At 42.6% G+C, this 20,839-nt stretch overlaps 1 protein-coding gene across 1 annotated transcript; it reads left to right on the top strand.

Moving 5' to 3' along the window:
• The first annotated feature begins 1,129 nt into the window (after positions 1-1,129).
• On the top strand, positions 1,130-20,768 carry LOC117550836. The gene is made up of 7 exons (XM_034223397.1): positions 1,130-1,494; positions 11,936-12,045; positions 12,946-13,066; positions 13,783-13,917; positions 14,994-15,474; positions 16,370-16,698; positions 18,446-20,768. Exons 1-7 carry the CDS (start codon positions 1,168-1,170, stop codon positions 18,605-18,607), a joined length of 1,665 nt encoding a protein of 554 aa, XP_034079288.1. The 5' UTR covers positions 1,130-1,167; the 3' UTR covers positions 18,608-20,768.
• The last annotated feature ends 71 nt before the right edge of the window (positions 20,769-20,839 follow it).

The raw sequence follows: 20,839 nt of genomic DNA, 5'->3' as shown, positions 1-20,839 counted from the left end.
TATCCAAGCTCTGTATTTTCTCCATTTCCATCTTTCCAATATTGTATCAATATTTGTATGTAGGCCCAGGCTAATTTGTATTCTAGCTTGAATTTAAGCCTATACTTTAAAAGCTAAATATTTACTCTATGCACATACAACTTATACCCGCACTACCTGTACATTTAAATATTTTACCTTGCTCACATATCTGGATATATGCACATTCACATGGTCAGAGTTAACTCATTTTTATATTTCTATTCTGTTAAAACATGTTCATTCCTATTTTATTCTATTTATATTTGTATTGTATTCTCATTATCCCTGTGTATATTCCATGTGTACTACCTGTGTTTCCGTAGTATTCTGTTGCAGCTATAACACCTGAATTTCCCTACGGGGATCAACAAAGGTCCATCTGATCTCATCTTTTTTTATAATTTAATTTTGACTGGATGAGTATGTGATAATTGCATTACATTCACACCCCCACCCACATGCCTCCCTTCAAACCTGAGGTGGAGGAAGTACTCAGATCTTGTATCAGTAAAAGTACCAGAGTATAGGAATACTCTGTTACAAGTAAAAGTCCTGCATTCAAAATGTCACTCAAGTAAAAGTTGAAAAGTATTAGCATCAAAATAATAAAGTAAAAGTAGTCATTGAGCAGATTGGCCCATTTCAGAATAATATACATGATGTGTTTTATAATTCTTGATGGTAAAGGTGCAGCTAGTTTTAATGACTTTGTAGTAGGCTACTGTTGAGGTAGGCCTACTTTACTTTAGTATTTCCAGGTTATGCTACTTTGTACTTCTACTACACTACAGTTCAGAGGTAAATGGTGTACTTTTACTCCACTACATTTATTTAATACCTTTAGTTACTGCAGATTTTGATTAATGATGTGAAATATAATCAACTCTTAAATCAGACTTAGTAAATTCACAAGCTACCCTGCAGTATACAAAGTTATTAACATTAGTAGTGACATTTTGAAGGCAGGACTTTTACTTGTAACAGAGAATTCCTACACTCTGGTACTTCTACTGAAGTACATGATCTGAGTACTTCTCCTCCTCCTCTGTAAGGGCTCTAAGGTTAAAGTGCCTCCTCTCACTTCCTCATTAGGTGGTGAAACAGCTCTACTTCCTCATTAGGTTGCTGTGTATCGGTGAGACAGTCATGAAGGACAGCGGCAGAGAGGACTCGGTTTCCCGCCACGAAGTGTTTGAGGACTACGTGAACTTCTTCTTCCAGCAGTGTCCGGAGGTGGGGCCGTGCCGGGACCCCCCGCTGCTGAGGAGGGTGGCCCGGTACCTGCAGACAGGAGAACCGGGAGAGACGTTCCCCCTGCTTCCGGTGCACCGGGCCGTGCTGCAGGGCTGTGCTGCCCCGAGTTCTGACTGCAGGAAACACCTGTCTGCCGTCAGCAAGGCCGCCGAGCTGCTGGAGACCCTCTGCGTCAACCTGTTCCTGCAGCCCTGGAAGAAAGAGATCAGGACTCTCAAGGTGGATTCAACACTCTAACTCTTTCATTATTTCTCTCTCTGTTTCTATCTGTTTCTTTCTCTTTCTTTCACTCTCTTTCTTTCGCTCTTTCTTTCTTTCTCTTTCTTTCCCTAGCTTTTGTTTCTACAGCCGCTCCCTTTCACGGAACTTTAATTACTCACGTGTTCTGCTCTGGGTTAAAGGTTCGCCTATTTTTCCGTTGTGGAACAATATCCCAACTAGGGGGCAGAACATATCCAGAACATTTCCAGTAAATTTCCGGAAAGTTTCCGGTAAATTTCCATGGGAAGTTAAGCTGGGGAATTTTGGAAATATTCCATATTTGAAATAAATAAATAAATGTAAATGTTCCGCACTCTTGCGTGAATATCTCCGCGAGTGAGCTTAAGTTTCACTTTCGATTGCATGATAGGCTATAGCCCAGCGCAACACCTTCGTCACACATGTTGCCACTTGTTTGTACCATTTTCAGGCGATTTGTAATCTGTTCTAGAAAAACGATGTGTTTTGGGATATTTGGGGAGTTAGGTGGTCCGCGAGTGTTTTTTTGTATTGGTTAAGTGGTCCTTGGTATGAAAAAGTTTGAGAAACACTGTACTAGATCCAGTGCTTGAATTGGGCCGGTACTCATCGGCACTTCTGATTTTTACCCATGTGGTACCGGCACTTCTTACTGAGTACCGGCAAGTTGCCGGTGCTCAATAAAATGCCGGTACTCAGCCGCCGGCGGTACGTCATGACGTATGACAACAAATATGCCCAGACGGCGGCCAGCAAATATGCCCAGCCGGTGGCATCTCATGACGCATCTCATGACGCATAGACGTGCCGCAGCGATAGATTAGAGCAGTGGTTCCCAAACGGTGTGCCGCGAGGCAAGTCCGGGTGTGCCGTGGGATTTTGTGACAACCATACGTTATTATTGCAATATAAATATTTTAAAATGTACTATATCAGTACTTTGTAGGTTTATATGTACGTAATCTGCGCGTCCACATTGAGATGTGGACGCGCAGTGCTGCATTTCATGCTAAGTCAGCGATAACTTTCGAGGGGTGGAGGTCAGTGGCGTTTTCTCCCGGAGGCCAAGGGAAGCCAGGCTTCCCCTGTTTTTTCGGATTGTAGTTATAATTTAAATAAATAAATAAAAACACTTTGTTTTGTTTCGATAATTCTCCTTTGCTGTGTGTTGCTGCCGGCCGTCTCTCCCCCATTCTCATTGAGTACTTTACAAAGAGTGAAACAGCGCCCCTCTAGATGTTATGGTGAAACAGTAGATTGCACTCTCTGTTGCGAGAGGAGGCCAGCCGAATCTGGCTTCCTTTGGTGAAAAAAAATGGAGGGATTGACCAATCAGATGAGGCCCACGTGATGCCCCTGCCAACCTGTGATTGGTCAGGGCCATGCCAAGGGAAGCCAGCCGCCTCTAGCTTCCCTTCAGGGGCGGCTGGCGGCTGGCGATTTGATTGGACACTGCCATCCAATCAAATCACATCAACATCAGTTTTAATACTGTAACTGTCATCACCGCCGTTAGAAATTATCAAGCAAATGAAGCATTATGGAGGGTGGAGATTTGGCGTACTTAATCAAACATAACTTTACTAAACTTCCGCTACAGCAGCAACTGAAAATTAAATCAGATGACAGGCCAATGCCCGCACTCGAGCTGTGTGTACACAGAGGAAAAAGGGAGAGAATCGGACGTTCAATGAGGACAATTATGTCCGCACAGAGTGGCTAACTGGAAGCGCTAAACTTCAGCGTCTATTTGGCTGGCCATGTCTTCTTTTTGACAAGGATTCGTGCTCCCTGAACAATCCTTGGGCAACTTCAGGATTCATCGACCTTGCCAACCTGTCACGGGCAATTGAGAGGCACGGTAAATCCAAAAATCACATAGATTGTGTGATTGTCTGCCTACATTAATAAGTAAAATGCTTAAATTAATAAGAAGAGAGTTTCAGCTGGAGAGTGCGTGCGGACCTGTCGGTTAGATAACAGGCGTGTGCAAGTCCTGCATCTGTGTGATACAAATGTGTGTAAAATGATACCGGGCGCTGTAATCATTCATCTGGTTACGTTATTGACCGCCCCCCGACCCAAAAAATGGGCTTCCCCTACATTTTTCCCCACGCCACGCTACTGGTGGAGGTATGCCCATTATTTTGAGTTCGTCCGAAGAATAGACAGGAATGTGACGGTGAGGTGCAAACTGTGTCCAGGCCAGAAGCTGTTATCCACTGCTGTAAACACCACGTGGTCAAACCTCAACAAGCACCTGCAAAGAACACATGCTATTTTGTTTATATCACGGAGTCTGTTCTTCTTCTCTGTCTTCCGGTTGTTGCCTGTTTTGAATGACAAATACACACTACCGCCGCCTGCTGGTAAGGAAAGTTATTGCCACTCACGCATGCGCAGTTCGTACGTGCTCGGTGAGTAAAGTAACGAGTTACTTTATGTAGATTGTAACGAAGTAGTGTAATATATTACTTTTTTTTTAAAAGTAATATGTAATATATAACGACCCCATCTCTGGAGTTGGCGTTCTCTACTCTGGTTTACATGAAGAACAACAGGAGGTCACTTCTCTCTGTTGAACAGGACAAGCGAGTGGCCCTCTCCTCAGTGCCACCAAGGATTAAAACATTCTGCGCACCCCGACAGGCACATGTATCTCACTAATTTGTAAGTCGGCAAAAATATTTACAATAGCACATGTTTCAATGCTGATTGCTGAAATGTTACATTTATAATTTGTAGTTCAGGACCATGGACAATGCAGCTTCCTTGCATTGACAGTTCTCTGTGCTGAATTTCTGCTGAGTTTCCTTAGCCTCATTTTTTATTTTGTGACCTGTCTGGTTTGAATGAGTGTGTTGCTGCTTTGATGAAGCCTAATTTGTAGGGCCGGGACTTTAACGCGTTAATTAAGATTAATTAATTACACAAAAATTAACGCGTTAAAAAAATTAACGCATTTTAATCGCACTTATTTTTGCACCGCGGAACGTTTCTCACTGGATGAGTTTCAGGCGTACCGATTATACTGGAGCACCAACTAACGTTCATGACTTCAGACAACAACAAACCACAGTGAACAACAGTGGGAAATGTTGTTTTAAAAAACGGACGGATGGAAGCGTCGATAAGAGCACGGTTGTGTGCAAATTATGCAAAAAGGAATTTGCAGCACATCAAGCCTCAAGTATCACCTCAATGCAAAACATATAGCAGCTAGCGTGGAAGCTAGCATGGACGTTAGCCTCTTTTATCGCGTTCACACCAAAAAGAGCTGGTACTAAAATTAGTTCATGAGAACCTTTTTACCCCCACGAAAGTCCCTGCGAGAGAGCAGAGAGCTGCTAGAGAGCAGGGACTTTCGTGCAGCTCTCTTGTGAGAAAATAGCTATATGTCTGATTGGCTGGGCGGATTGCAAACCACGTAAAACTCCCAAAAAGTTTGGTGAAGCCGCCATTTTATTATCCTCGCATTAGCATTATTAGCATTAGCCCAGCGCAGAAACGCAGAGAGACTTTACTTATGGCAACACAAAATAAAACATGGGAGCGGTGGAGATGAGGAGGTGTCGGCGTTCTGGCGATTTACTCGGAAGGCTTCTACTGAAGCCAGTCCCCAACTCCGGGGACTTCCGGCCGGGGACTTTGGGCGGCAGTATACGCCGTGAAGTGGTTTGCGGCCTGCCAGTAAACCCAAAGCAGAAGAAGAAGAAGTGACGTCAGCGGCTTCATTTGCCTAATCCACCCCCAGGTTCAAAGAGTTCTCATGAACCTTTGTGGGAAAAGTACTGCGGTGTGAATGCGCCTAATGGTACACTAAAATCCATGTGAAAAAAATTGCTTCTCACTGTTCTCAGGTCAAATATTTATATGTGATTAAAAATGCGATTAATTTCGATTAATTAATTACAAAGCCTCTAATTAATTAGATTAATTTTTTTAATCGAGTCCCGGCCCTACTAATTTGGTAACGTTTCAAATTAATTTCTGAAATATTTCGTTAATAAATATTTCATGAGTTATATAGTTGTCTTTGTCACATTTTATTTGGCATTAGTAAATAATTATGCACATTTACAGATATTTTACATGATATGAGTGATAACACGTGTTATAAGGGCTATTTTGCACAATAGGTGTGCCTTGAGATTTGTACTTGTCCTTTGGTGTGCCTTGGGCACAAAAAGTTTGGGAACCACTGGATTAGAGCATAAAAAGACATCACATAACGTTAGCATTTCGAAAATGTTAGCGTGGCTTAATAATAGTGCGAAAAGACAGCGGTGGACTGGCCATTTGTAGAATCTGGAGAATCACAGAACGGCCGGTCGTCAAGGGCCGTTGACGGCCGGCCGGCCCTTTTAAAAAAATAGTTTAACGTCATCATTTAAGTTGCGCTGACGGCCGACAGAGGGCGATAGCGGCCGCTAATGCAGTTGTGTGGTTCTTATCTGTCAAATAATCAAACACGAATAAGAAAAGAGACCGGCCACACGAAGAGAAGGGATTAGACCAAGCCCCCAGGAAGTGCGCCGGACTCAGATGAAAATATTCGTGCTGGCCAAACGGCGGTACTACACTTCCGTTTGGTTGCCAGGCCCGGAAACACTTTTTCCCATTGACTTACATGGGGAAAGAGTGGTCTGTAACTCGTTGGATAATTTTTTTTAAACTAAATAAACTACCCAGTATGAACACTTGTATAGCCCTTATTAAAAACATTCGTTCCTCAAGTTGTAAACATTTGCTAATAACGTTATTCTGAGAGTTATTTCCCTCTGCATTATGAACGCGCATCTAACCCACGGGACCGCGCCGCCCGGCACGTTCATGTTACGTGTCCCGACCAATCAGAGCACACTGTGCTCACAGGGAGGGTGGGGGCTGGAGCTATTGGAGCTACAACGAGCCGTTAAAGGCAGAGTGAAATTCAGTGAATACACGTAGTTTACAGAGATGCTGTTTGAGAAACCAATGTGAGTTGCGTTTATCTTTACCCATGGATGCACAATAAGAACGGACCCATATCGTCTTACTACCATCCCACAGAGCTGTAATAATGGATATATTGCACATGTTTGCTGTAATTCATTATCATACTACATGGGCTGTATGATTAAATCTTGTACCGTAAATGTTGTATTAAATAAAGTTAATATTACCGACATTATTAACGTCCCTGTAGCTTCGTATTGCACTAAGAAGCTTATTGCACTGTATAAAAATATATATATATACAGTGCAATAATAATTTCATGCTAAATGAAGCTCTGTTGGATATCACTAGATCCTGTTACAGCGTAATATAAGTACATAACGATTGATGTGTACATTAGCATCATTACTAGCTAGCCGCTAGCTGCTAACTGCCGCCTCGTTCATATCAAATCCATGATAACAACAATCCATTACCATGCTGTCATGAACGCACGGTGCTGTTACGTGTACGCAAATTGACGTGATTGATGTGAACGAGCATTTTGGTTAAAGTTGCGCATGCTCTATGAGTGCACATACGGGTACTTCTCAGGCATGCTGGGTAATCTGTGACGTTTCACTCTCAAAAGTTGGGCCATTTTATCATCATGCGCTAATGAGCAGCTCTCATAGGAATTAATGAGGCCCCGCCTCCCACGCTGTATCCAGTTCTTATTATACATCCATGGATTAGACGCCTTGCCGCGGCAGACAGGGAGAATGAAAAAACATGGATACAAATCAGAGAAAACTAAAAGAAAAAGGTGGGGCCGAGAAGGCAAGAGAAAAAAAGATGAAGTCACTCGCAGGTGAAGCATATAAATGTCGCAAATTGACAGACCTTTTTGGCAGCAGCGCTGCTACGAGCACTATCAGCAGCAGCTTAGAACAAGTGCAAGATGATGAAGAGAATGATGAGGGTGCGAGTTCAGATATACAGCCAGCCTCCTGCGTTCATGATGAGGGACAGAGTTGAGCTGCTGGAAGAACCAGCTCAACTGGCACATACAAGTGCAGGGCAAGAGCAAGAGGTGGGTGAGAATTATCCCTTGAACTCAGTGGTGTTTTCTCCTGGAGGCCAAGGGAAGCCAGTCTTCCCCTGTTTTTATGGTTAGGGTTATAATTTTAATAAATAAAGAAAAACACTTCGTTTAGTTTCGGTAATTATTCTGCCGGCCCGTCTCTCCCCCATTCTCTGAGTATTTTACAAAGAGTGAAACAGCGCCCCTCTAGATGTTATGGTGAAACATAGATTGCACTCTCTGTTGCGAGATGAGGCTAGTCGAAATTGGCTTCCCTTGGTGAAACAAAAATCGAGGGATTGACCAATCAGATGAGGCTCACGTCATGCCTCACAATCCAATCAAATCGCATTAACTTCAGTTCGTACTGTAACTGTCATCACCGCCCTTAAAAAGTAGCAAGCAATTATGGAGGATGGAGATTTGGAGTATTTAATCAAAAATAATTGTACTAAACTTCCGCTACAGCAGCAACTAAAAATGAAATCTGATGACAGGCCAATGCCCAAACTGGAGCTGTGTACAGAGAGGAAAAAAGGAGTGAATCGGACGTAAAACTTTAAATAATAAACAGCGGATTTCTAACATTTGACATTTCATGTTGCCGGACTGGGTCAGTTTCCAGGGCTGAATTTTAGTCCCAGTCCGCCCCTGCCCTCTCTCCTTTCCTGCTGAAAGATGGTGTGTATACTCAGGGACGAGGAGTGATTTAACCAGCCGCCAGTAGGAGTCAGGCTTTACTTTCTTTTATATCCATAAAGAAAAAGTAAATCTGTTTACAGTTGTTTCATATGGATGTTGAGAGGTATCCATATATCTCTTCATTTTGCTCTCAAAGTGCACCAGATTGATGCATCTAACTTCAATATTTAGATGGGAGCACGCCCCCGGACCCCCCGGCCTAGAGGGTGTCAGGTCCACTCCCCATTTATAAAAATAACACTTTACCACTGCACCCCCTCTAATCTCAGATGCACCCTGAGTCATTTTGTTTAAGTACAATGAGCCTTTCTAAAATATACAGTAAAGAGACAAACCCACCAGCATTATAGGATATGACTTTGAGCCAAATACTTGTTTTTGGACTGTATAATTAAATTGACTTGAAACAGTTGCTGATTTAGAGTACTGCACCTTTTTTATACCAATTCAAGCACTGACTAGATCTAGATGAACACATTTGTATGGAGCCCTCGAGGGTTCATAGAGAGAAAATAAATAAAACGAGGCCACGTTTTATTAATTTGTGCGCACGAGATGTAATTCGTGGCACGATATACTTTCTCGTTCGCACGGTTCTTATGGTTAGACACATCGAACTGCCCGATTATTACGCCATATTATTAGTTTTATGAAGAAGATGTCCGGTCCCCAGGGCGTGTGTGTGTGTATGTTTGTGTGTGTGTATGTGTGGACATTTGTTTTCAGAACATATTATGATAGTGGCGTTCGTTCCGGTGCACTCCGACAGCATTTAGCACTAGCCTACATCGAGATTAAGATTAAACAAACTTCTTTCACTTGGGAATACTATGGGCATAGATATGTCTCGTAATTATTTGTGTGAACATAAAAATAATTTGTGTGTAAATATGTGATGTGTAAATGTAAAACACCATCCACAAATGCATTTAAAAGATTTGCAAACTCACAAATAAATGTGCAAGTGTAAAACGGATCTGCAAATACGCTAAATATTTTCACAAATAAAAAAAAGATCTGTGAATATCTCTTTAACATTGACAACTTTCGATCAGGCATTTGTGAATCCATTTTGTATTTGTCGACCAAAAATGTGCTTGCGGATCTCAAATCTCTGCTCGTGGATCTCACATTTCTGCTTGTGGATCGTCTTTTTACACACACGGAATTTTGAGACATATTTTCCGCCGGTCTCGGCTAAAATCTACTCGTGTCACTCGGTGATTTTCGGAAACCACGTGATGGCCTGCTGATGACGACATTTCCGCATGATTTCAAAGTAAGAGCATGATGGTTTGTTTAATGCTCTGTTTTTTTATTATAATGAACAGCGGAACGTTAGATGCATTCTTTATCTTTATTTATTCTTTATTCTTTTTTCTTCCTGTTATGTCTGCCTGCTTTATTTTTACCTAATGCAAAGTGACCTGCTCCATCGAAATCAGTGGCATTGATCCGAAGACACATTTTGATTTGTATACACTGTTGGAAAGAGGAGATTCCGAGCTTTCTAATGATATCAGGATTGTTTTTGTACTCCAAACATTAAGCAAAATATGTCACATTAGCCTATATAATGACTAGAGTCATCATTTTGAGAAAAAGGCCTTCAAAGTGTCCTCTTCTCTGGATCGATCTGATTGACTATTAGCGGAGCAAATGATCAAAATACTACGGAGGGAAGATATTTTCGTTTCGATTACTGGTCTGGGGGAAACTCGCGAGTGTGTCTGTGTTTGTGTATTTTGTGTACACCGGCTGTTGTTATGCCTGCTGTGACGTTAAGTTACTCCGTTCTCCACTTGTAATTATGCCGAAGCTTCAAAGCTGTATTTATCATCTGAATTTGCCGAAACAAGTTTAATATTCTGAAAGCCAAGACTTTGTTTATTTGAAATCAGATTAAAAACAAACTGTAACGGACCCTGCCATGTTATCTATGATTACTATACGCCTTACATTCATAATTTCAGTGGGAGGGAGGGGGAGCGGCACTGAGGAAGAGCAGAGTGGCGAGTAAGAGCTGTCATCTTCCCTTTACAAGCTTCAAAAATGCCTGTAGCTAATGAGATTGAATATAACAATACAAAATAACTAAATATAGCCTACACAGCTAGATTACATTACATTACATTGCATTTAGCTGACGCTTTTATCCAAAGCGACTTACAATAAGTACATTCGACCAGGAAGACACAACCTTGAAGAAAACAGAATCATATAAGTACATCAGGTTTCATAGAGCCAAACATTTCAAGTGCTACTCAACTGGCTTTAGGTAAGCCAGTCCTTTATTAGTATAAAAGTGCTTCGTTAATAGTTCTAACGCTCGAAGTGGAGTCGAAAGAGATGAGTTTTCAGTTTGCGCCGGAAGATGTGCAAGCTATCTGCCGTCCTGATGTCAATGGGGAGCTCATTCCACCATCTTGGAGCCAGGACAGCAAACCCACGTGTTTTCGCCGATGGGAACTTGGGTCCCCCTCGCAGCGAGGGTGCAGCGAGTCGTTTGGCTGATACAGAGCGTAGTGCACGCGCTGGGGTGTACGGTTTAACCATGTCCTGGATGTACGAAGGGCCAGATCCATTCGCAGCATGGTAAGCAAGTACCAGTGTCTTGAAGTGGATTCTAGCAGTTACCGGAAGCCAGTGAAGGGAGCGGAGGAGCGGAGTGGTGTGGGAGAATTTAGGAAGGTTGAAGACCAGACGAGCCGCTGCATTCTGGATGAGCTGCAGAGGTCGGATGGCACATGCAGGTAGACCAGCCAGGAGGGAGTTGCAGTAGTCTAGGCGTGAGATGACGAGAGCCTGGACCAGAACCTGAGTCGCTTTCTGAGTCAGCTGGGGACGTATCTTCCTGATGTTGTAAAGCGTGTATCTGCAGCAACGGGTTGTAGCAGCGATGTTTGCAGTGAAGGACAGATCAGATGGCGTTCTTTTTAGATGCGACTTTAGAGTAGAGGGGAATTATTGAAACGGGATTTGTACAGTGTTCCACGCCTACGTGTGTTTGTATATTTTTGCGTTTGTGTGTATTGTGTTTGTTTCCCGGGAAAACACTCACGAGAAACACCGGCTGTTGTTATGCCTGCAGTGACGTAAAGTTACTCCGTTCTCTGCTTGTAATTATGCCGTTAAAAGCTTCAAAGCTGTATTTATCATCTGAATTTGCCGAAACAAGTTTAATATTCTGAAAGCCAAGACTTTGTTTAATTGAAATCAGATGAAAACAAACTGTAACGGACCCTGCGGTGTTATCTATGATTACTATGCCTTACATTCATAATGTCAGCGGAGGGAGGGGGAGCGGCGCTGTGGAAGAGCAGAGTGGCACGTGAGAGGCGAGCTGTGTTCTTCCCTTTACAAGCTTCAAAAATGCCTGTAGCTACTGAGATTGAATATAACAATAAAAAATAACAAAATATACACAGCTAGATCAGATCGCGTTTTAGATGTGACTTTAGAGTAGAGGGGAATTATTGAAACAGGATTTGTACACGGCATCCGCCGCTGTGAAAATGTGGGGCAGGGCTGAAAAGTGGGGGGGCCAATGGCCCCCTGGCCCCCCCCGCTTCCGGCGCCCTTGAGACGCAGTATACACACGTACATGTGATATAAATTGGTAAAAATGATGTAATTACCAACACTTAAAGATCTTAATAAATGCATTTTCATTTAGTTATAGATGTATGTATAATGTGTTTGTGTGTCTCTTTCAGACTTATACAGGTCCGTTCGTCTACCATCTCCTGCCAGTGCTCAGCAGCTCCACCATCCAGTCTGTCCTGGCCTCCATCGGCTACCTGCCCCACACTGACACTGCTCTGAGGTAGGACACACACACACACACACACACACACACACACACACACACACACACACACACACACACACATTTGTGTAAACAGTGACATTTGCCTGAACTTGTCAATTGTTTATCCAGCCCATCTAAGACTTTACCACGTCTGACTGTGCTGTGCTTGGCTAGTATTGTCTGAACACCTCCCTTCCCTGTGATTGGATACACTGATTTATGATGCTTTAAATAATTATGACTTTATTTGGCTCATTTACCTTTAACAGTTTGCCATTACAATCACAAGCCTCTCTCTCCTTCCTGTAGACGTGAAATGATGTCATCAGAGCGCAACAGAATAGCTGATTTTAGTTTCTTCAGCTGCTGCCAGAAAGTGTGTAGTGAGGGGGAGATTTGAGGGTGCGCTCGCTAGCTAATTAGCATCAATGCAGATTTCAATGCTGCCTCAACAAGGACTTTGTCATATGAAAGTGGGTGGGTGTGATTTGATCTGAAATTGATAGACGCTGCCTGAACTTAAATGATGTGAGTTAAGTGAACAGCTGACGGAGCAAAACAATTGCCAAAAAAGGCAACAAAGCTGGCGGAGGTATATTGCCCTTATTTCAAAATGTCCTAAGTAAAGCATGTCAAGAAAATGGCAAATAAATCTTATTTACAAGTGGACACATGTCGTATCTCCCAATATTTACACAAAGTCTCCAAACTGTAAACCTAACTGTCAGCTGTGTTGGGTTTTGTCAATAGTGAGGTGGAGTACGTTGGGGGTTTGGGGTTGAATGGGAGTGGAGTGAATCTTGAAGCAAATGGAGAAAGCCGCAGTTAGATTCAAGCCCAGCTTCAGCATTTGGTTTGCTCTCCTCATCACTTTGGTCTTGCTCTCCTGAGCTGTCTAACAGTTGGATGTTTCAGTGAATACAGACTGAGTGAGGAGGCGGACCCTCAGAGGGCCCAGCTGCTGGGCTTCCAGCTGCTGCTGGCCAGGGTGGAGTGTTCCAACCTGCTGGAGCTCCTGGAGAGGCTGGGACCACAGGTAAACCATAAATCACCAAAGGATAATATAATCAAACAGCATCCAATTGTATAGTCAATTAAAATGTCTACCTAATAAAGTCCATATGGGGATTTATATTTGAATGAAAATCCTTTCAAAAGAGTCTGAGTCTGTACAAAAATTAAACAAATAAAAAAACTGAAACCAAATCCTTCACAAAGCTTTGAAAATCCAAATCAAATCACATGATGATCACATGATTTCTAAAGTACATTATCATAGTTATACACTAGCCTCACAGGGTTAGATATTCTTTACAGCATACAACACCCTTGTAGCGCATAAGGAAGAACTCCAAGTTTTAAATGAGATCAAAATAGAAAGTAACTTTACGAGGAAACAAAAGCAGAATCCCATAAAGAACTCAAAGGAAGATATAGTTTCAGGCTGCAATGATAGGAATCAGAAAGCCATGACAGAAGTGTACTTTTGGAATAGGATTGCAACTGCAAAAAAGAAACACCTCTATCAGACATATGGCTCGTAATATTGAATACCATTTTGCCCTGAACAATGATCAATCAAACAGTGCATGCAGCTCATTACTATGGAATATAAACATGCCATACTGATGGGGATACTCAGTGACCCCCTGTCCCCCACCCAACAATGAGATGTGATTGAATGGCAGCCATGGTCAAAGTGATTCAGTCTAGTTCAACTGCTTTCATGTGACCGGTCTGATTCCTCTGCAGGAGTGGCTGGATGTTCTCCAGAGGAAAGCAGGGCCGAAGACCCTGGAAGAGAACACAGAAGAGAACACAACTAAAGGTCAAAGGGAAGAAGAGGAGGAGGAGATAAAGAAGGAAGAGGAGGCCGATAGGAGAGAGGTACTGTAAGACAGATGGCTGGTTGGCTGTGATGACAATTAGAACAGGATATCTGTGAAATGAATGCAAACAGTGCGGTTTCCTGCTGTGATGAACAGATCAGAAACCTTCCTGCTATCAGAACAGTAATGGATCGACATGTTACTCATCGTAGCAGCATACAATGAGAAACACTACACAACTTTAACAGAATGAATCACATTGATAGAATGATGTGTGTGAGTGCTATCAGTAACATCTTAAGGGCTTTTGTCAAGAACAGTGTGTTAAAGCACAGCATGTGAAGATGTTTCACGTGGTTCTGTCATCCACTACCTTCTGTGCCAACTCCAGGGTATTCTCAATATGTAGCATATGGGAGGGGAAATATGTCTGAATACTCAAGCTATTTTCAAATGCACTCACTCGTCTTAATGTGTCACTGTCAAATCAAGACTCACCATGTTTCGGTAGGATCTCCATTGGTACTCAGTGGCGGATAGTAACAAAGTACATTTACCCAAGTACGGTACTTAAGTGCAATGAGGTACTTGTACTTTATTCTCAGTTATTGCTACTTTATATTTCTACTCCACTACATTTTACACAGCTTTTGTTACTAGTTACTTTTTAGGTTTAGATTATTAGCTACTATAATACAAAATATGAATAAATGATTAAATAAACCTGCATTTACACATTGGTTAAGATATCCAGCAGCAGTATATAAAGTTATTCAAATGAGCTCCAGTTGTGGGGTAAAAACACATGAATAATGATAACCCAGTAACTCATTATACGATTCGGAAATAGGCCATTACTCATAACGAGTACTTTTACTTTTGGTACTTGATGTTTATTTTTATCCCAAAACTTTGTACTTTTACTTAAGTAAGATTTTGAATGCAGAACTTCATCTTGTAACAAAGTACTTTTCAAATGTAGTATTTTGCTACTTTTATTGAAGTAAAAAATCTTCACCCACTACTTGTATTAATGCTAAATGAGAAGGTCTACTACAGTGTATGACAGAATACTTCACCAAACAGCCTGAGGCCTGCAGAACCTGCTAACACACATCTGGGCTATTTCTCCAGGTTCCTCAGAGTTTAGACAGCCGGCTAGAGTTCAAGCCACAGCCCAAGCCCCACCGCAGCCACCTCACCAGTGTGGATCAGTCCATCCTGGAGATGCACAAGTCTTACCCTGACCTGTCCATCAAGGGCCGCCGCCTGGTGCCGCACAGGGCCCCCAGAGAGGACAGCAGAGGGAGAGAGGGTCCTCCGGGCAGCACCGACACTCACTGTGATGAGGCTGGAGCTGATGGAGGCACCACAGCTGCTGCTCCCTCTGTTCACAGGACGGAGGATGGCCTCACAGCTGAGGGAGTGATGGGTGAGGAAAGCAGAGGCAGTGGCTGTTCTGACAGGATCAGTGGAGGGAGCGCCCCCCCAGGAGACCCCCTCAGCAGCAGTACCACTGATGGAGGCAGAGGGGAAGATGAGCTCAGTGGTCCTAAAGGGGAGCAGAGCCTGAAGCCCGGAGACCCTCAGCCCACAGCAGAGCACTCTGCAGCAGGTAACACTCCATTTAAAGCATTCAAAACGATTCAATATTCACCATACCAGCTGATTCATCTGCACCTACACCAGTACTTTCACAAGTCGTGCTGCTCAATTTACACAGAGGTGGAAGTAGTACTCAGGTTTTATTCTGCAGTAAAAGTAGCAGGACTTAATTGTGTACTGTTACAAGTAAAGTACCTGCATATAAATCTTCCTTGAGTAAAAGTACAAAAGCTTGCACTTAAGAATCTAAAGTTAAAGTAGTCTTGATGCTTAATGGCTCATTTCAGAATGATATTCATGGTATTCCTGAATGATTTGTCTATCAAGTCTAGTTCATCACAGCTGGGGCTAAATGCAATGACTTGCTGCTGGATAGCTAGAAGAGGCTCTATTCTGCTTTATGGGGTCTCCCTCACGCTACAGGAGTAGTGTGTGATATATATGGTGTTCCCTTCATAGGGAGTTTCTCTCCCACACACATGAACCTGAAAATGAGTCGCATTAAGTGAAAGTAATCAGGTAAGGTACAAGTAAATCAAAAGTATACCTAAGTACAGTACTTTAAATGTACTTGAATATTGTCCACCACAGCACATATATGAGCCAAACTAATAGGTGCACGGAGAGAAGCCCACACAGATTGATTCTCAATTTTCTAAATATGAAACGAAGTGCACTGCATGCTTTCACACCTGCGTCAATCGGGGCCTGAGAAGAGATAATGAGAGGGTGTTCCCACAGAATACAAAACATCAGTTTATTATCACAAAGCCTGAGCCTCATTTTCAATATTACGTTACTGACTCTCTTTTTCAAGTTTCATTTTCCTCAAGAATCGAAGGTTCTGTTTCTCACTGTACTGAAAATGCACCCGCAGTATAAACGTGAAACTCTGATTTCCACAGACCTTCAGAATAAGACCGCCGCCCCCCCGAAGCTGTCCTCTCTGAGCTCCCTGGAAGAGAGTCAGTTGCTCAAAGGGCTCAGAGAGAGGATGGGCCAGCTCAGTGTGCAGGAGACCAGTGAGGAAGGGAAGGGAAGACATCACAAAAGAGAAGAGGACAACACCAAAAAAGAGAGGAAGGCCAGCGCAGAGGGGGGGGGCGAGGAGCAGACCCTCAGGACCCCTCTGATGGAGCCGGGTCCAGCCCCCTGCCCCCCTGCCTCCTCTCAGCTCCGTCCTGTGGAGAAGAGGGAGCACCCCCCGCTGAGCAGCAGGACAGCAGACTGCCAGGTCTGTGCAGGAGAGACGGGCCGGGGGGGGGAGGAGGAGCTGGCTCAGAGCTTTGTTATCCTCTAGCACAGGGGTGGCCAACCAGTCAGAGGTTAAGAGCCACATTTGTTCTATGTTACTGCAAAGAGCCACATCAAACACACAGTCACTGATATCGCTTGTTTCATTTTTTGGTTTTCTGGAGACAAGATTTCAACCACGTCACTGATGCATTTTTGTGGCATTGGGATATTTTTTTTTTTAAATCCTCTGGAGCAGAGAGAGGAGCTGTGGATTATTGTTATTGATTAATGCATCAGTGTTTCTTAGGGTCAAAAACACTAAACTCACAACTTAAAATGAAAGCGTTTAGTTTATTTAATAAAAGAGCACATGTTCAATGCAGTGGCGTAGCTGTGGATGGGCCCGGGTGGGCCTGGGCCCACCCACGTGCACGTCTGGCCCACCCACAGCCAATCAGCGCTTCATAGCGCAGAGCCGGGAAGCCCAGAAGGAAGTGCCACAAACTGCAGTTCATCTAGTGGCCGACAGGGGATGGATGCAAAAAGGAGCAATTCCCATAGACCCCCATGTTAAAATGCCCAACTTTACAGCAGAAATAAACATTTTTCTAGCCTGGATCCAATAAAACTTATTCTGGATATAGTTAGATTCCACCTTCATGACAATGGAATAGGGAGTGCATTTTTTTACCGTGAGTTTTTATAGTAAGTAAAGTAACTTTTGCCGTGAGTGAATGAGCGAGGGGGCGGGGCAGTTTACACACACGCAGCTGCTACATGCAGCAACACACACACACGGAGGAGACGGCGGAGAGAACGCGCTCCGAGGTGTGGTTAAACTATAGCCGTGTCGATGTGGACAATACTCGTTACCAAAAGTGGAATAAGCGTTTAGCATGTAAGGGCGGTAACACGAGCAATTTGTTTAAACATTTAGCAAAAGTGCACCGCATGCAGACGGAGGAATGCACCGGGTTCGACCGTCTTTCTAGCAGCTCTGTAGCCCCATCCACGAGTAACGTTTCCACGTCAGGTGTTATGTATGCTAGCAGCAACACACGGAGTTAACTACATGATACAAACATGGGTTAATGATTAGAGGAAACTCAGTTATTTATTTAGTTAAAGTTTCAGCTATTCTGTTTACAGTTCTGTCATCACATTATTTAATACGATTTGTTAAAACATTGTTGTTTCTTTTGATGTGAAATATTATGTATTTAATTTAAATAAAAAGCAATGTTAGTTTTGTTCACAATTTGTTTAGTTAGTTTACCTTATTTTTTTTCTCCAAAAGAACCGATAAGAGTAATGTTAAAGGACCGGATCGATAAGACATAGACATACTTTATTGTCATTTCAACCAGAGTGTACTATTAAAACGAAATGTCGTTGTACTGGCTTACAGGAACAGGACAATATAAAAACTTGCTAAAATTGTACATATAAATAAATAATAGTGACGTGGTGCTGATAAAATTAAAGATAAAGTGTGCGTTTAAAATATAAAGACTTACATATAAATAAAATAGACATAGCCTACTATATAACAAATATGTGCTCTTTACACAGCGTAATGTAATCTTTATGTTACTGGTCTACTTGCTGTTCAGCAGTCTGATGGCTTGGGGGAAAAAGCTATTGCAGAATCTGGCTGTTCTGCTCTTAATGCTGCGGAACATCTTGCCGGAGGGCAGCACGGAGAACAGAGCATGGTCTTTAAACATGTTCTGGGCTTTTGTCAGGCAGCGTTTCTGAGCGGTGTCTCTGATGGGAGGGAGAGACACTCCGATGATCTTCTCTGCTGTCCTGACCACTCTCTGCAGAGACTTCCAGTCTTTGGCGTTGCAGTCTCTCGACCAGATGGAGATGGGCTGGTCAGCACGCTCTCTATGGTTCCTCTGTAGAACGTGGTGAGGATGGGAGGGGTGAGCTGTGCTCTTCTCAACCTGCGCAGGAAGTGCTCTAGCAGTTCAGGGGCCACAAGAACAGACACATCTGACCTCAAGTGGACCAGCAAAGTCCTATCATAATAACCTAAAACCACAACTCCTTCCCTATCTGTGCACAAAAGTACATTCCGAAAATGTTTTTTAATCCACTATCTTTTTTCAAAACATTATGAACAACCTGACATTTCTTAAGATAAATAAGTACAATTTCAACAATTGAATGCCTCAGTTTATAATTGACACATGTGCATTACAACTTACACATCACAGACAGTATCTAGTGAACTCTGAACTGACACACCACCATACAAACTGGGGACACGTTTTACCCCCGCCTTGTAAATGTATAAATACAAAATACCTAAAAGTTGAGAAAATTGCTAATCTTATTTTCAAACTTTGCAAAGTCATCCCGCTGGCCGTATGTCTGACACCCCTGCTCTCACTTCACAAGAAATCAAATGCTCTTAAGGTTGATTTACATGGAAATCAATACTCAGCCATTCCAATATCCACCAAGATTGACCTGTACATATTTCAAATGGAAACTGAGAGCCTTTTCAACTTGAAATGATCTGGCTCAGTAGAAAGAATGTGTTTTACCACCCTTCTTCTTTGCCTTTTGTTTGTTGTCTCCTGGCAAAATGCACTCTGGTAAGCAGTGATGATGTAGTGTAAATGTTTAGGGCTTTTATTGTGAAAGGTAACAATGGAATGTGCTGCTGTTTACAATGCAGGAGCCATTAAGAGTGTGCCATCTTTGTTCAGACTACAGACCTACAGTGTCTGAAAACGTAAGCATTCTTTTTCGTACTTAAATGCAGCCTCATCTCCTGTGGGGACAGGATAGCAGAGTGGAAGAGAGGCTGCAAAGATGGTGTCAACATCCTATAGACATTACATTGTACAAAACTATTTTCCTCAGAGTGATCAGTTAGATGTGTTTGCCTATTGTCACTTTCAAAGAATGAGATTGAATAACAAATGCAAAAACCCCATGTATGCATACTCAGTCAGTTCTGCTGTGACTCAGGAGTGTCTGCAGCTGCTCTGCATGTAACAAGCAGGACACACGTGTTGAGTCTCTCCAGATACATATTCAGTGAAACCACATATAAATAAATAAAAAGATAAATAAATCCTGTTTATTATGTACAATAATATTGCATTTAATTAATTGTTTCTGTCAGGATTATCAAAGACCCCCATCACCCCAGCCACAAACTGTTCTGTCTGCTGCCGCCTGGCAGGCGGTGCCGCAGCATCCGGACTAAAGCCACCAGACTCAGGGACAGTTTCATCCCACAGGCCAGAAGACTATTAAACACCTGAACTCTGTAAAGAACATCCATAACATTCATCTGGCTGCAATTTACTAATTATTTATCTAATATATCATATTCAATCACTTGCATATAGACTGTTATTGCGCACAATTTATTTTCTGTGTTATTGTGTTGCACTGTTGGAGGAGCCTATGACCTAAGATTTCCATGGACATACACTGTGTACGTATGACTAATAAAAGCCTTGAACCGCGAGTGGTGTTCACACCTGTTATTATTTTCCACATGTTGATAAAGTAGCTGTAGAACATTTTCTAAATCTCAGAATTGCAACCAGGAGGCTGACACTGATGTCTCCCCTCAGCTGATGGTAATGATGACATGAACATTAGGCTAAGTTATGTTGTCTGTTTAAGGCTGTAACTTCTATTAAAGGTTTGCAGGGATATGTACTTGCTGTGTCACTGATAGATGAAAACACGTGTTATGTCTCTCTAGTGACTATGATTGTAAGTGTATGACTGTCTTCTCCAGTCCAGTGTTAGAGGCAGTTTGAGAGTGGTAGATGATTCCTGCTGGGATTGACATGTCAACAGCAAGGTCATGTTTTTGTTTACAAATATTGTTCTTTATTAAGCATACTGCTGTACCTGAGAGCTCCTCCAGACTGAACTGTATGACCTCGCGTCGCCAGACATGTGCCTTTGTTATTTGCATGTTGTGTTTGTGTGACCTCTGCACAAGTGGACACTGGACACACGTTTTTTAAAAGTATTCATTGATTGTAGTCAAATCACTTCTTAAAAGGACGAAATAAAAACTATTTAGTGCATGGATTATTTTTGTTTCGATTAAACGAGAGCTCAAATGTGACTGCAGGGATTAAATAATCTGGACTCAA

The sequence above is a fragment of the Gymnodraco acuticeps genome, unplaced genomic scaffold, assembly GCF_902827175.1.
Source record: "Gymnodraco acuticeps unplaced genomic scaffold, fGymAcu1.1, whole genome shotgun sequence".
NCBI lineage: Eukaryota > Metazoa > Chordata > Actinopteri > Perciformes > Bathydraconidae > Gymnodraco > Gymnodraco acuticeps.
Note: the sequence above shows the minus strand (reverse complement) of the source record. Positions and strands in the feature narration are given on the sequence as shown.